Source organism: Drosophila grimshawi, unplaced genomic scaffold (genome assembly GCF_018153295.1).
Source record: "Drosophila grimshawi isolate 15287-2541.00 unplaced genomic scaffold, ASM1815329v1 contig_1369, whole genome shotgun sequence".
In the NCBI taxonomy this organism is placed as follows: domain Eukaryota; kingdom Metazoa; phylum Arthropoda; class Insecta; order Diptera; family Drosophilidae; genus Drosophila; species Drosophila grimshawi.
In genome coordinates, this window is record NW_025062891.1 from 7,052,483 (window position 1) to 7,069,126 (window position 16,644).

The 16,644-nt window shown below is 36.9% G+C and overlaps 4 protein-coding genes across 5 annotated transcripts; all 4 read right to left on the minus strand.

Moving 5' to 3' along the window:
* Positions 1 to 4,520: 4,520 nt before the first annotated feature.
* LOC6559489 (putative inorganic phosphate cotransporter) lies at positions 4,521 to 6,448 on the minus strand. 2 transcript variants are annotated; one of them, XM_001987709.2, is made up of 3 exons: positions 6,117 to 6,444; positions 4,986 to 6,059; positions 4,521 to 4,919 (listed from the first exon to the last, which is right to left on the minus strand). In XM_001987709.2, the coding sequence occupies exons 1-3, from the start codon at positions 6,279 to 6,281 to the stop codon at positions 4,665 to 4,667; spliced, it is 1,494 nt and encodes a 497-aa protein (XP_001987745.2). In that variant the 5' UTR covers positions 6,282 to 6,444; the 3' UTR covers positions 4,521 to 4,664. The 2 variants fall into 2 exon arrangements, with proteins under 2 accessions (XP_001987745.2, XP_032590273.1); XM_032734382.1 differs by having other exon boundaries at positions 4,521 to 6,059; positions 6,117 to 6,448.
* A 2,379-nt stretch (positions 6,449 to 8,827) lies between these two features.
* On the minus strand, positions 8,828 to 11,406 carry LOC6559490 (putative inorganic phosphate cotransporter). Its single transcript, XM_032734672.1, has 4 exons — positions 11,276 to 11,406; positions 10,584 to 10,720; positions 9,310 to 10,383; positions 8,828 to 9,099 (listed from the first exon to the last, which is right to left on the minus strand). The coding sequence occupies exons 1-4, from the start codon at positions 11,295 to 11,297 to the stop codon at positions 8,902 to 8,904; spliced, it is 1,431 nt and encodes a 476-aa protein (XP_032590563.1). The 5' UTR covers positions 11,298 to 11,406; the 3' UTR covers positions 8,828 to 8,901.
* Positions 11,407 to 12,377: 971 nt separating this feature from the next.
* On the minus strand, positions 12,378 to 12,992 carry LOC116804950 (putative inorganic phosphate cotransporter). The gene is made up of 2 exons (XM_032734053.1): positions 12,786 to 12,992; positions 12,378 to 12,575 (listed from the first exon to the last, which is right to left on the minus strand). The coding sequence occupies exons 1-2, from the start codon at positions 12,966 to 12,968 to the stop codon at positions 12,378 to 12,380; spliced, it is 381 nt and encodes a 126-aa protein (XP_032589944.1). The 5' UTR covers positions 12,969 to 12,992.
* Positions 12,993 to 13,658: 666 nt separating this feature from the next.
* LOC6559491 (putative inorganic phosphate cotransporter) lies at positions 13,659 to 15,823 on the minus strand. The gene is made up of 4 exons (XM_032735175.1): positions 15,758 to 15,823; positions 15,333 to 15,469; positions 14,183 to 15,268; positions 13,659 to 14,102 (listed from the first exon to the last, which is right to left on the minus strand). The coding sequence occupies exons 1-4, from the start codon at positions 15,777 to 15,779 to the stop codon at positions 13,884 to 13,886; spliced, it is 1,464 nt and encodes a 487-aa protein (XP_032591066.1). The 5' UTR covers positions 15,780 to 15,823; the 3' UTR covers positions 13,659 to 13,883.
* Between the last annotated feature and the right edge of the window lie 821 nt (positions 15,824 to 16,644).

Consider the following 16,644-nt stretch of genomic DNA (forward strand, 5'->3'; position numbering starts at 1 on the left):
ACAAAGAGATTTATTTAAATTAGAGACTTTTTTGAATTCTTTAAATTTATAATGATTTCTAGAGAGATTTCTTCAAATTTAAATAAAAGAAATAGTTTTCAATATACGATTAGGTGGTACTAAATAATTGATCTATGCTTCTTTTAACATAAGAAAACCAAAAGAAAGAAATATCTGTACATGGAATTAAACAAACAAAATACAAAAATATTTCTTTCATTAAGTCTACAGCTAACTGCACTAAGATAATAAATGATTCAAATCTATTTATATAATAAATAATCAAGCTTAAGGCTATTGAATTGCAAAATATGGCTTTAAAAACTGCTAAGTTATCCGGCAGCACATTTGAAAAAATAGAATAAATAGATTTATCAGACTTGTGCCAGTCACACCAGCTTTTTGTAAACTAAATATACGGTAAAACTCCCAAAGAGGCTAACAACCATAAATCGTAGACCAACGTAATAAATAATATAACTGATATATTCAAGATTTCATATATTGTATGAACGCTCGTTAACAAGTGATGCGGCAGTTTTCAGTGCTTGAAAAGCCAGCCACGCTAAGCTTTAGTATCTGTAATATGCATCTCTGTTAATGTGCATCTGAACCAGTTGAGGTACATAATAATGAAAATATAAATTGTACGAGCCGTGTATTTAGTCTTTTTTTGTTTTGTCAGTCAGCAATGTTTAGGGGCGATTTGAATATAATTACCGGGCACTGTCAAATGGCATCCCAAATTGCCCACTGTTCATGTTCTATCTAAATATACAGGTATTGGAGCTGTAGCGGCAATTACACTATTTGACATATTTTATACTAAGTGAACAGTTGCACTGCATTTCATTTATTTATTTTAAGTGTTTTCATTTCATTGTGTTGTAAATCTAACAAGCTCATAGCACTTATTCATTGTTTTTCGTACACACTTTATATTTTAAAACATTTAAAAATAACTCTCTTTAAGTTGTCTGTCATCGGTGCCAATCAAAGATATTGAGAGAATATTTTATTATATATATTAAGGGGGAAAAAAAACCCCATAGAAACCACAACCACAGCTTCGATAATCTTAAAACAATTAGCATAACAATAAAATATCAGTAATTTAGATTATTGTCGACGCAAGCACAGGGTATTTGCTAGTTAAACACTTTTACATTGCTTGTTTTTGTTTATAATATGCAAAACGTGCCGTTGCCTGAACTTGACCATTGCCAAAGTCGGTCAGCAATTCAGTTCCTTAATTTTTCATTACGTGTACTTGCTCGTCGGTCACATGTAAATTCAAGTTCAAGTCACCATTTTATATACCCGCTCAATGGAAAAGCCGCTCCAGCTGAATTGACGAGTATTGGTATCGGTATTATTCGGTATTGTGAGCATAACGTTGCGCATTTTAATTACCATATGATCGCCGATTTTGGTAAACTAAACTGAACGTTAAACACTCCACAGTCGAGTGGCACTCGATGACATTGATTAGGCCACCCCGTTGCCCCTCTTAAACGGCCCTTGTCCGTTAGCTATTCAGGCAGATATTCCATTTTGCGATTTTTCAAGCGAATCTCATAACGTATTTGCGAACATTTAGTGGGGATTTCGTATTTATTACATGCACGTCTGTATATAGCATGTAAATGACTTTAATTGTTAATCTGCAGTCAACGAATTTATTAAATTTGTTTAATAATGGCCTGTCACATATTCATTGCGCATTAAGGGTATTTTACTTTTAAAACCTTTAAAATAATATATGGAATTTTTAAATGCTTAAAACAACAAATCATAGCTCAAAATACTTTGATATAGAGAATATTATCTCTTCCATTTCATATCAAAAATGATGCCTTATGACACACACAATAATTGGTATTATCAAGTACATGTGAAAATGTATCACAAGATATAAAAAATGTTACAACTGTTGAGACGCGAATTGCGTCAATTGGCTGGCGAGTCAATTTTATCTGAAATTGTCTCCCATTCAATGCAAGACAAATCCCAAAATTTATATCTTAACAGTTGGTTTCCGTCTAAAATTAAATTGATAAAGAAGAACCGAAATATATTACTCATAAAGAATTTTAAACGTAAGCTTTCTTAATATTGCCTTGTATAAAAATGCTGCCTCATAATGTAATCTGTGAAAATTATATTTGATTGTAAGCCCATCAGAAAACAATTTATTAATTTAATCATAAAACACTCGTTCCTGTCAGTTCGTCACTGTAAAAAAAAACCGGAGCAGATTCTAACAATAGCAAGCAGATACAGAAAATGTCGCGATAAGCCGATATAAAAACAAGAACGAGGAGAGTTTAATACATTTTCAGGGATTCACCACTGCTCTAAAAATTGGACGATCTATAATTAGCGACATATTAAAAATATATAAAGTATAATTATTATTATTATTTTATCTGTATCAGTTTGCTAAGAATGCAAATGAAAAACTTAACAACCATATAATGTGAAATATGCGAACTGACTTTATTAAGGTGAGAAAGGTGTTCAAATAACAGGTACACAGATATTTTTATGTAGCATACTTTGTGGCAGCTTCCAAATCGATAGATATACATGACAATGTTTGTGACCCACTTTAATATTAAAATTTCACCTGAAGTTTGAGATAAGTAACTGTTATATTTTTTTTAGATCAAAGAAGATGTGTCATTAAAAAATCATTTATTAAAATTAAATCCATTTTGCTTTTACTAACTCTAACTTTATTAAATGAGAATAAGGCCATAAGGCAACTAAAACAAATTGACGCAGGAGTCTATAATTATAGCTTGTAGCTTGTCAATGAATTTTCGGCAGATTGTTCATTTCAGAACAAAAGACTTAGGCAACGAACTTATGCCTTTTACGTATAAGATGTGCTGAAAATTTGTGAAGGATTAATGATTTATTACTTAGAGTTTAAATCTAACCAATGAGCATTAACACCTTTCTTTTTTTAATCAAATTGTGCCCCGTTTCTTAAGCGCAACAGTGTCTGGGCGCCGTATGTGGCTCCAAAGACGTCCAAGGACATCTCTCAAACTAAACCCTGTGAGTCTAAATATCTATCTAGCTTCATCATGTAATATTCACTTATGTTCCACAAGCCCATCAAGTCCCCCGTCTAAGTCCAATATTTTAAATATTTATTGCTTTAATATCCATCTCTTACATTTAAATGTTATTAAATTCAATTATCTCAAAATTAAAATATATATATTTTTAAGCTATTGACCCAAATGTCATTGAACCTGTTTTTTGATTTAAAACAAGTCAGACAATTTGTAACATACTCATTCAATCAAATTATACACACACATAAAAAGCAGATTGTAAACTTAACTAACGGAAAAAACATCATTTGCATTCGCTTAGGCGTGTGTTTATCAAATTGTAGGTTACTTTTGGGCGGCGCAGAATATTGTTAGGTCAAAAGCGAAAGAACGAGGACAGACAATATACAATATACAATATATAAATATATATGATATATAATATATATATATATATATATATATATACATATACATATATTTCGGGTCGATGTAAGCTAACAAACCAATTGATGTATAATTGTGTAAATATTTCGAGAGATATATGTCACGTGTGAAATTCTGCAACAATATTGATAAAAAGCAATTAGCAAGAAAGCTAATTAGTTTCTGTGCTATGTAAATGAATATTTAAAAACACAGAAATTTGTTGTCAAAAGAAAACCTACTCTTAAATGGAACTTGAATCAAAGCCAGCTGATTGTGGTGCTTTTAGTAATTAGCCTTTATATTTTAAGTTGGTTAGAAAAGCAGATAATGTGACTTACTTAAAAAATAGTTGTAGGTAAACACCAAATAAATAATAATAGCATTCTAAAAAAAAAAAAGAGTAAACAAACAATATAAATAGTAGACTTGATAGCTATATTTATATCGCCGAGAACTGACAATGAGAATTCTTATCACAAAGCAAACACTACAACTGGGCATAGGTTATTATATCAATGAGTCAATTACGAACTGATTAAGTTTTATCAGATGGCAAAACGTTTGTTAAACGTTTTCCGTAACGGAACTTGGGTTAGTGACTGATTACCTAACTAGAGAGAGAGTGCATAGAGAGACAGACCTGCCCCTTTTTCAAGATCAAGAGCACTCTACCACACAAATTATAACCCCATTAGCAGCTGCGCACGTAGTGCAAATAGAAGCTGATACAGAGTAGAGAAATAACTCAGATTGTGCCATGTACGGCATAAAATATAATACCAATAACTCTGTATACAAATTTAAGTGACGATCCAAACAGATGTGGCAAATGTTTTGCCAACTGTTCTGAAAGTTACCACAGTCTATATTTATCTCGAACTCTTTCGCTGGGTGGGAGCAGCAAAGCTATAGAAACTGAGGCTATATGTTTATTACACTAAAAGAAAATGGCAGATTAGATAATAAGGAGGCAACAGAGCCTCGAGTGTTGACTGTGTTGAGTATCGATACCAGTCCCAATGATTCAAGGCAACGAAAGAAACAATTATCTTATTTACTGCATTAAAATATTTATGGAATTATAAACATAAATAAAATAAATTACAACCCTTGATTATACAATCTTTGTTAATACTGATCAATTAAATTAATTATTATGTACGGCGTTTAATCTGTAGCCTTAACTGTATATCTTTCCGGCCAGGTAATTTGTCGCTCAAGCACCGGATCAATGGGTGGCGCAACTGCCGCCGGCGCAACATGCTTTTCCCCACTGCACGCTTCTGTGTCTTTAGGCTTGAGGTAATCATCCGCATCCCAAGGCTGCGCCTGAGCAGTACCCCAAATTATAAATACACAGTTGCCTATGAAGAATATGACAGCGGCTACGCCAAAAACAATTTGCCACTGACCACGATCGTGCTGTGAAGGAATCAATAATAATCCATTGTAAAAATCGATCTGGATTTTATTATAACTAGAACTTACCTTGTCCACAACAATGACTCCGGCAATGAGGGGCGTTAAAATGGGTATCACATTGGCCACCGTATTGCTTAAGCCAATAATGATGCCTGCATGATTTGGCGATAGATCGATGGTATTTAGGGAGCTGCCAATAGTTGATCCACTGTTGACGCCCACACTGACCGTCATCAGTACAATGGCCACATTCGCTTGTTCCGGGCCGAGAAATCCGATAACAACCAACGCTGCCGCTGGTATCCAAAAAGCGAGCGTATTGAAGAGCTTCCGCACCGAAGTGAGCGACAACCACTTGCGCTTGAGAAGTACATCTGCTACAATCAAATATACGTATGAGAGCAACCACATGGCTAGGAAGGGCAGTGAGGAGAAGACTGCATTGCTCTGAATGTCCATTTGGAGCACACCATTCATATAGGATGGTATCTCCGCCTGCAGCGTGCTCAGACCCCACGTCTCAGAGCAGCGGGCAACGAGCAGCGCCATGAATGGCACAGAGCAGCAAATGGCCCTCCATGGTATGGGTATGCTACGCTCATGGAAGTCCTCATTATGCTGCAACGACGATTCAATATATTTGCACTCAGCCTCGGTAATGAAGCGTGACTTGGGCGCATTGTTCGCACCAAAGATGAGCCACAGAATACACCAGGCGGCACACAAGGCGCCAGACACATACGAGATGCCTGGCCAACCCATTGTGCTATTGGCAATCATGCCGCTGATAAACATGGCCAGCACAGTGCCGCAATCGGAGCCCGTGTAACTGAAGGCGCCCAAACGATTACGCTCCTCTGGTGGCGACCACATCGCCAGATGCTCGTTGACGCAGGGAAAGATGACGCCTTGGAAGAGGCCCTGCAGTATGCGAATGGCGCAAAAGATTTGCCAGTCGCCCCAGGAGATGCACCAGGGTGTTATCAAACTAAGCACGGCTGTGCCACAGCTCGCAATGAAGAGTACAATTTTTGCGCCAAAACGACGACACAGAAAGCTTCCCGGGCATAGGGTGAGTATATAACCCCAGTAAAAACTGGACAGTATATACGACTTGTGGCGCTCCGTCCAATTGTATTCCTGAATAAATCCAAAATGTCACCGCTGATGAAACTCCAGTGCAATCTTTGAGCTTACCGGAAAGTTGGGATTAGTAGATGCCGCATTTGTCATGGCAACAATTGCAACGCTCACATTCAGGCGCGCAATGTGCATGACTGTGAGGCCAAGAAAAAGCAGCAGCGCCTGCAGGTGCCTCATCCCAATCCATGGGCCCTTTAACGTTTTGCTTGCGCTGCTCATTGCCTCTGAGTTTGCGCTGCTTTCTTTCTACTTTTCTTCTGCTGGCTCTTTGAATTTAAGTTATTTGCGCTCTATTTGTGCACTGGTTGTTGTTTGAAATGGTTCTGGGAACAGTCGCAACTGTAACGGCTGCTTTTATACAACTGCATAACTGGGCCGAACGGAGTCAGGTCAGGTGCACAATACAAATCATTCACCATTTTCAAAATATATTAAGAAAAATAGTTACTCAAATGAAGAAGCTGTTGTTACTGCGCCATCCTTAAAATACACAGAAGTTTTGTGTAAAAGTTTTGTACAAAAGTGCGATCATTTCGAAATGAATTTCAAAAATATTATTTAAATTTCTTAAAAACTAATTTCAAAATCATTTTAAGACTCATTTATATATGTACTGTCGAATTTTAAAATTATGACTTTTCCTTTTCAAATCGTGTAGTTTTTTATATTCCAGGGCCTATTTATTTCAAAGTGTAGGATAAACTCTAATAAAACATAAACAAGTATACTTTTGACGTAAATCCCACGATCAGCCTCTTATCATGACGCTTGTGGCCAGCTGTGCTTCTTGTTTAATTTACTATATTCAACTTAATGAACTGCAAATATTGATGGGGATCACGAAAACCGAAAAGTAAAAATGGGCAAAATTAGCCGTGTGAGGAAATATTATTATTTTCATCATATTGTGTATCATGTTGAGTAGCTGTTGCCATTAACTCCAACCACCTGTTAATACTAAGAGTAGGCCGGTGAATAAATGAATATTTCTGAATATTTTTTATGATTTTAATCAAATTGTCCACCAACAAATGATAATGCTACCTGCAATGCTATATAAATAATAAATATAAACGATAAGCTTTCAAAATATTGCTAAAACAAATTCGATTTCGAGTGCAACACACACACTATACACTTATAAAGAAATATTATTTTTCAGGTGAAAGCCACAAGCAATAGTCGAGGAATATTATTTATAACATTAATTTTGACTCACCTTCAATAGGGCAGTGTTAAATTGATTTATAACCAGACTTTTAGTCCAACTATTGCTGCAGCTAAATGAATAGAGAACATACACTTTTTTGAGTTCAATTACTCAAAAATCCAGTCATAATAAATGAGGCATATTCCTCTAAGTTCGACCCGAATTTTACAAAAATCAGGTCAACTAGACATAAATTTCAACTAATTTAGAAATCAATGCTCATAACTATCATTAATATACATATTCATTTCAGAAATACATTATGACATCAATTAGATTCCTATTGACTAACTATTAATTGTTGCAATAGACAGATACGAGTATAGACAAAGACAATCATATAAAATGAAAAGTAACTAGGCTTCTGCTTTATTTCTCTGCAATCCTTATCTACTCGTATATGGGGTTCACTTGCAAAATTAAGTGCAGTTATAAACATGGAAACTGTTGAGTACATTAATATACACCGTTATTTCTTGGCTGTTTAGCTTATCGCTTTCGTCAAATGCGATTTAAAAGCTTGTGCATGATTTATAGATTTAAGGCTTATGGTATTTAAAGCCAGTTGTTAGCAGATTGCGAACTATCGGTTCCGGTTAGTTGCTGATCGTCTCTTTTGATTGAGAATAATTAAAATTATTCATTATATATTGGTATATATACCAAGCTAAATCCTACATTGAACACGAATATATTTTAACGGATAGTTTCTCATCATTCAGATAAACGTTGCTGGTTTAAATCTGCCAGTTTCTTTCGCTTCAGAGACATTGATTCAATTTTATTCATAGAAAGTGTATGAGCGATCGATTTTAGCCCTGGTTTCATGCACTACAGACCAAATCCAAATAAGTTCAATTCTGGACTGATTAACTACCATTTTGTAACCCTATTAATATAAATTACTCCACATAAAACAATACAATAAAAAGAATTATATATTTGGACCTAAAGCACAATTAGGCTAGTGAGAAATACAATTTTCTGACCTATCCCAAAAGTCAAACGGCAACCTGTTTTTCATAAATGAAGGCTTATCAAACATAGCATAACAATTATCGAAATACATATATAAGTAGCTTGATTTTATCAATACTTGTAAACATGCCGTACACAGTTATCAAAAGTGAGAAGTAACGGCAAGATAAGGGCGAGTCTTCACTTTCAATAAATCCAAAAAGTATGCAACCCAAATATATATATATTTTAAAGTGCCTAAAACTAGGTGCTTCAATGGCAAACAGTCGTTGAAGTATTTGGTGTCAAAATAGCTTTGACTGGGTTTTTGTTAATGGGTCAGGCTTACCATCTTAGGGCTGGGACACATATGCCCCTAAGGCAAGGAAATATGATATGTGATGATATGTCAACTGTGGAATTTCTTTACAAACCTCCGATATGTCTGAGCACATGACAAATGACAAAAAATTCAAACTGCATGTAAAAATAAAATATCTGATATTAAAACATTACACAAACCCATCTCTATAACAGTAATTGTGCAAGAGTTAGATAAGAGATAATAAGATAATAATTTAAATCAAAGACAGTTAAGTATCATAAAAACCACTGATCTTTACTTCATTAAAATCTGTAAACATTGCTCAATAGCAACCCGATTTTGGTTAGCTACTGATCGATCTCTTTTGATTTCGACTTTTCACTTGATGTTGAAGGCAATGCCAGCCCGGGTTGAGGACGCATCAAGTAATCTTCAGCATCCCAGGGTTGAGAAACGGCAGTACCAAAGGCCAAGAAGATGCAGTTGCCCACAAAGAACACCACGGAGGAGATAATAAACACAATTTGCCACTGATTGCGATTGCCCTGTGAAGAGAATTAAAAATTAACCATTAACAAGTAAGAAAATTGCAGTCTAATACAAACAACGCAGAAACACTTTAGACAAAATTGAATTCACTAATTATCAGGTCCGTATGGTTCAATTGTGAGATATTTGATCCAAAAATGTTCACATTTTTCATGAATTGGATATGTGCGACAAAAAACAAATATACTCTGATGATTAGGTCTTACATTATCACTGACAATCTGACCCACAACTATAGGTGTGAAAATGGGCACCGCATTCGCAGCCGTATTTATAATGCCCATGAGAATGCTGGCATGATTGGGTGACAAATCAATGGAGTTGAGAGAGGAGCCAATGGTGGCGCCGCTGTTGAAACCCACACTGAGGGTCATCAGTACAATTGCCATGGTTTTCTGGTCTACATCAAGAAATCCAATGCCTATGAGGGTTGCGGCGGGTATCCAGAATGCCATCGAGTTGAAGGTCTTCCGTAGGGCCGTCAGCGAGAGCCATTTCCCCGTGAGCAGAATATCCGCCGAGACCAGATACACATACGACATTATCCACATGGCGAGGAAGGGTAGTGCAGAAAACGTAGCATTATCCTTAATATCCATTTGTAGGACTCCATTCATATAAGCAGGTATCTCAGCCTGGAGTGTACTCAGTCCCCAGGATTCAGCACAGCGGGCTACTAGCAGCGCCAAGAACGGCACCGAAGTCCAAATTGCTTTCCATGGTATGGGAATTACAGCGTGATGGTAATTCACTCCATGCTTCAGAGATGACTCTATATAGTGCCTCTCCGCTTCGCCGATAAAACGAGACTCAGTGGCATTATTAGCTGAGAGGACGAACCACAAGGCACAGCTGGCAAATGCCACACCTGCGGATATGTAGGAAATGCCCGGCCAGCCCATGGGACCTTTGGCAATCATGCCACTGACAAACATGGACAACACATTACCGCACTCGATGCCTGTGTGACTCAAAGCGCCCAATCGATTGCGTTCCTTTGGCGGCGACCAACGTGCCAAATGCTGGTGAATGCTTGGAAAAATCAGTCCCTGAAAGCATCCCATTAAGACTCGAATGGCGCAATAGGTGCCCCAGCCTCCCCAGCCTATGAATAGGGGAGTGATGCAGCTGCAGACACCGGATCCAAAAGTGGCCCAAAATATCACAGTCTTCGCCCCAAATAGCTTGCATAAAAATCCTCCCAAAAACTGGGTAATAACGTAGCCCCAGTAAAAGCTAGACAAAATATAGGATTTCTCCGCCTCTGTCCAGTCATATTCCTGAGAAATTTTAGAAACAAAAATAAGAATATCAGTTTATAATACTACAGACTAGAGACTTAGCAGGTAACTGGACCTAAGTCCTTATCACGTGATATATATTTCAAACACATATTTGTTGTTGTACATATGCCTGAGTGCACATATATGAAAAAAAAAAGTAACTTGCTTACCATTTGGATAATAATGGTTTCACTTACCGGAAAATCGGGATTCGTAGACTCCGCATTGGTCATGGCCACAACAGAAACACCAGCATTGAGGCGTCCAATGTAAACAGATGTTATTGTAATAAATATAAGTAGCGCCTGCAGATGCCGTATACCCAGAAGGGGACCTGACAATTACACAAATAAAAAATATAAAAAATTATATTTCACTAAAATGATTTATTAACATATTACAACTCTCAAGTACTTCCGGTAGCATATGCTGTAAATAATTCATGCTTATCAGTCGATTGGTTTGCAATCTAGTTTATACATATGCGTACTTAAATTAATCGGCATATATGCCAATCTAATATGTATTGTCAATTAAGGATTGCGTGTGGGCTGATTATAAAATAGATATTCGCACAAAACAAACAATTCGAATGTGATTTTCAACACAAATTCATTAAGAAATATGTGGAATTCACGGACGTAGAATATTCAAAAAAATACTTCTTGTTTTTATAAAGTCAGCATGATATCATGCATATGTATAATATCGATATCGATCGATTTTATTGGAGTGATAAACACACGTGTTTGATAAAGATATATAATTTATTTTTGACTAAGTTAAGCTTTGAGAATCAGCGAAGGCAAAATTAACTAAATTTAAAAAAAATAATTAGAGCAAGTTTCTCAACTTCTAGATGCAAGCTCTCCCAATAACTAATACTTGCCTTTATCAACTTCAGTGGTCATTTTACTCTCAAAAGTCCTTGATCCAATTTTGTTCGCCAAAAGTGTTTATTTACCGCAAGAGCGATCGGATTTAGCCACGTTCTACTTGCGCTACTGACCAAAATCGAATAAGTCTAAATAATGATAATACAAATTGTAAAAATTTGGGCCGATCGTATCTGGACTGATTTCGTTGGCTTATCAGCATTGATTATCCTGCGATAAGACTGGACACGTGATCAAAAATAGCAAGAACCCCATGGAATAACATTGATTAAAATTGAAAATAGTGCGACAATAAAATAAAATGTTTGACACCAACAAATTTTTTAGTATATTTAAGAATACTGTTTTGCTGACCTACACCAACAATCAAAGTTTACTTCTTGTTTTCGTAGAAATTGAAAGCACAATCCTGAATCTTATATATGAATCAAAGCTTTTCAAACAAATGCTATCAATTATCAGTAGTCGAATATAAATAGTTTCTTCTATGTATCAAAGATTGTAATCCGATTGTCAAGTGTTGACGCCCACAGGGAAGATAAGAACGAGTATTCACTTTCAATAAGTCTAAGAAGTATGCCATGCCTTATAAAGATAATTATGTATTACAATTACTAAGCCTAAAAGTATGTGCTTAAAATGTTTCATGAAATAAAATCAATTATATATTAAATATGTTAGTGAAAAAGCTTACATATAAGGCAATTGTTGGCAGCAGCAACAACAAAGTTCCAATCACATTAGTTATCCATATATATATATTGAATTTGTCGCCTGTGTGGCGTAACATAAATATTTGTTGTTGCATATGCAATCTACTACTCCGTAAAGCAATTAAGCTGCAGCTGCCACCGATTAGCTCTCTTTGTGCAGTGCTCTCTCTCTCTCTCTCTCGCTATCTAGCTCTCTCTCTGTCTCTCTCTCTATCTCTCTCTCTCTCTCCTCTATATATATATGTATATATATATATATATATATATATCCTTGTGTTTTTATTGGACAACAAAGCTGTCAAAAAGCTGATAACGCAACCATATATAATATAAGCCAGTAGCTATTATCTATATTGCTCACTACCAAAACGATTTTTGTTAGTTACTGATCGTTCTCGTTTGATTTAGACTTTTCACTTGATGTTGAAGGCAATGCCAGCCCGGGTTGAGGACGCATCAAGTAATCTTCAGCATCCCAGGGTTGAGAAACGGCAGTACCAAAGGCCAAGAAGATGCAGTTGCCCACAAAGAACACCACGGAGGAGATAATAAACACAATTTGCCACTGATTGCGATTGCCCTGTGAAGAGATTTAAAAATTAACCATTAACATGTGAGAAAATTGCAGTCTAATACAAACAACGCAGAAACACTTTAGACAAAAATGAATTCACTAATTATCAGGTCCGTATGGTTAAATTGTGAGATATTTGATCCAAAAATGTTCACATTTTTCATGAATTGGATATGTGCGACAAAAAACAAATATACTCTGATCATTAGGTCTTACATTATCACTGACAATCTGACCCACAACTATAGGTGTGAAAATGGGCACCGCATTCGCAGCCGTATTTATAATGCCCATGAGAATGCTGGCATGATTGGGTGACAAATCAATGGAGTTGAGAGAGGAGCCAATGGTGGCGCCGCTGTTGAAACCCACACTGAGGGTCATCAGTACAATTGCCATGGTCTTCTGATCTACATCAAGAAATCCAATGTAAGCTTGTAATTCAAGAACACGCACAAGTGAAATATAAAAATATTACCTAATATACGGATCGTCAAATTCTCTTTACCAGCGCTTGATGAAACTTAAGTCACCAACGAATTGATAAGCAGTAGAATACATATGCTTGTCACACTTAAGATAGGGACTTAAAGATCTACCCAGATCATCAACACATTCAATGCGATCAAGTGGCCTCCCCTAAGAATTGGTTTATTTGGAAATCCCCGATGATTAATTTTATGCATTCATAAAGAATAGAATAGCTAAATGCCAGCTGACCTATACCAATAGCCCGTGTTTTATTTTTCTTATTTTACATGGATAACGGTTTATCACACAAAGGCTGTTAAATATCAGGTTACAAATACCACAATACCAGAAAGCTTTAAAAAAAAAACATCTGCCACCTGCACAGCAGATATGAAAACAGGGTAAAGGCCAATCTCAACTAGGGCATTCTGACATGTTTTTTTACTATCTCAAGCATTTAGCTACGTCACTGCAGATACAATAATATATAATTGAAATTAAGTGCAAACAAGCAATAATAAAAAGATTATCGCCGAGTATTCTGCCAATTTTAAAGTCCAAAAAACTGACAAAAACGCAACCAAAGCAAGTTCCCCACTTTATATATAATTCTTATCATTTATATTTATACAGCTGCAGTATTTATTAACTATTGTTTTTCTATGGTTATTAACAACGATCCAGCCGTCAGTAAATCTTAATTGGTACTACTTAGTACGATAAGCACTGCTTAGTTCTTGTTATCACTCCACGATTCCATTGCATCCGCTTGTCAACCTCTGAGAATTATGGCTGTATTGATTTAATGCAACAATATTCCGTTTTGACATTTGTTCGTTCGCATTAATCTAGCCCCTCATTTTGCCGAGCCTCCAATGCTTTCGAGTTTACCTTTCCTGCTTGTCCTGCTTCCTGATTGTGGCCTTCCTGATGCTGCTCTAGAAAGTCAGCGGCATTCCATGGCTGATTCACCATTCTGCCAAACCAAATGTAGAACAGATTGCCCAGAAAGAAAATGACGGCAGATATAATGAAAACCACTTGCCATTCTACGCGATCTTGCTGCGAAAATTAAAGAATAAATATATTTAAATATAAAATAAATTATGGACAAAGTTTTTATTTTTTACTTCAGAACCCACCTCATTTTTAACTATAAGTCCTACCAGCAGCGGCGTCAGTATGGGCACAACATTCGCTCCCGTGTTGACGATGCCCATGAGGATGCCCGCGTGATTTGGCGACAGATCGATGGTGTTAAGGGCGCTGCCAATGGTGGCGCCGGCATTAATACCCACACTGGCTGTCATCAGGATAATAGCTAATGTTTTTTGATTGCTGTCGAGAAAGCTGAGGCCAATCAAACTAAGGGCCGGCAACCAGGAGGCCACCGAGCTGAAGGTCTTTCTTATACCGGTGATGGTCAAAGTGCCGTTCGTAAGCAAAATATCGGCCACAATTACATAGACAAAGGCCATGATCCAGGATGCCAAATAGGGAAGGGCCGAGAATAAAGCATTGCTCTTCATCTCCATCAGCAGCACTCCATTCATATAAGCCGGAATCTCAGCCTGCAGCGTGGAATATCCCCAGGATTGGGTGCAACGTACCAAAAATAGTGCCCAAAAGGGCAACGAGGTGAGAATAGCCTTCCAGGGCACTGGTATCTTAAGCACTTCCTTAGTATCCTCCTCTTTAGTATTTTCACTGATAGACGACTCAATATAATATAGCTCCTCCTTGCTGATAAATCTGGATTGTTTGGGCGTATCAGCGCCAAAGATCCACCAGGCCACACACCAGAGAACTCCCACCGCGCATGAGATGTAGAAGATACCTGGCCAGCCCATACTGGAAGCAGCCACCTGGCCACTGACAAACATGGCCAACAATGTGCCGCAGTCAATGCCCGTGTTGGCCAAGGCGCCCAATCTGTTGCGTTCCGAAACTGGACACCAGTTGGCCAGATGAGCATGCACACATGGGAACATCAAGCCCTGGAAGATGCCCATGCAAACACGAATCGCACAGTAAACTTGCCAGCCACCCCAGGACACACAGAAGGGCACTAATAGCACCAGCAGTGCCGATCCTATGGTGGAGACAAACATTGTGAGTCTGGCGCCATAGCGACGGCAAAGCCAGCCGCCCAGAAATTGAGTCATTATATATCCCCAGAAGAAACTGGACAAAATATAAGAGCGTTCCATTTCATTCCAGTTGTACTCCTGTGCAAAATATGATGATGGGGATAAAGAAAAAGCCAACTCAAATAAAATATAAAATACTGACTGGAAAATTGGGATTTGTGCTCTCGGCATTGGTCATGGCGACAACAGCAACACCAGCGTTAAACTTGGCAATATAGTTGACGACGATTGAGAGGAAAAGCAGAAAAGTCTGCACATGACGTTGACCCAGCATGGGACCTGAGAACATTCAAATGATTTTATTATGAATCTAGCAAAAAGCACCTCTTTCAAGTATCTATAGATGTTTATCGTTTCACCACACTTTTGGAGCGTCTTGACACATTTTAACTTCTTTTTGAGATCAATTATTTTAAGAAGGTAGATACTGATTTCGTCTGCTTGATGACATCATCCTCGACATATCATTACAATTAAGCACAACATTAAACACACATTTGCATTTACAAACGAGTTTAGCTTCCAAGCAATATTTTCGGAGCAAAAATCCGAAGTCTTATGATTTACCCGTATTTGTTTCCGATGCCATTTCGAGTTTAAATCGTATTTGAACTGGGCACGCTGCACTCTGGCAAGCAACTCAAAGTAGAATTTGTTGTCAAATGTCTTTACACCTAACCACATGCCAGTTAGTCGTTTCATACTTGACGATAGCTTCAAATCAGCGCACTTCACTAATACACTCACAAACAGTTGCTGATAGTAAGTATCAGCCAGAGGCACACAGTTCCGATCGATAGGGAATTAACAGCAAGTCAACAACCAGCAAAAGCCACACATAAAACACACACACGATGAGTAGTGTGCGAATATTTATGGATTTCGGGAGTTGGATAGATATTTCTTATGACTGAGAGAAGCAAGACCTAATCTGCTTAATCACAAAATCAGAGCGATGCTAAGTAAAACCCTCACCGAATTGTGAATACTCTTATATAATTATAAGCCATGCACTTGTAAGCAATGTGAAAAATTCACAGTAAATACAAGATGTATTCCCACTAAATATATATTTGTCAATGAACTGAAAATTATGACTCATCTTATTTTGTAAATATTCTGTTAATAATCTGAGTAAAGTGGTAATAAATAAACGCTTTAGATTTTCTACGAACTACGAAACGTATTTCTTAAAACATGTGTTGACCCAAAACTTGTTCTAAATTAAAAATTAATTTATTTTAGCAGCTGTTTTTAATAGTGCACATTCCTCGTCAATACACGATAAGCCGCACACATATATGAAATGAATTTGTAACTTAAGTATTTCAAAACTCATCCTAATGATCGTTACAAAAAACACGTAAGTGTCATTAAGCTCAACCACCATTTTTGAATTGCTTGGCCTGGATTTGATTTATTTATAATCTTATCTTTGGAGAAGACAGTTCTCG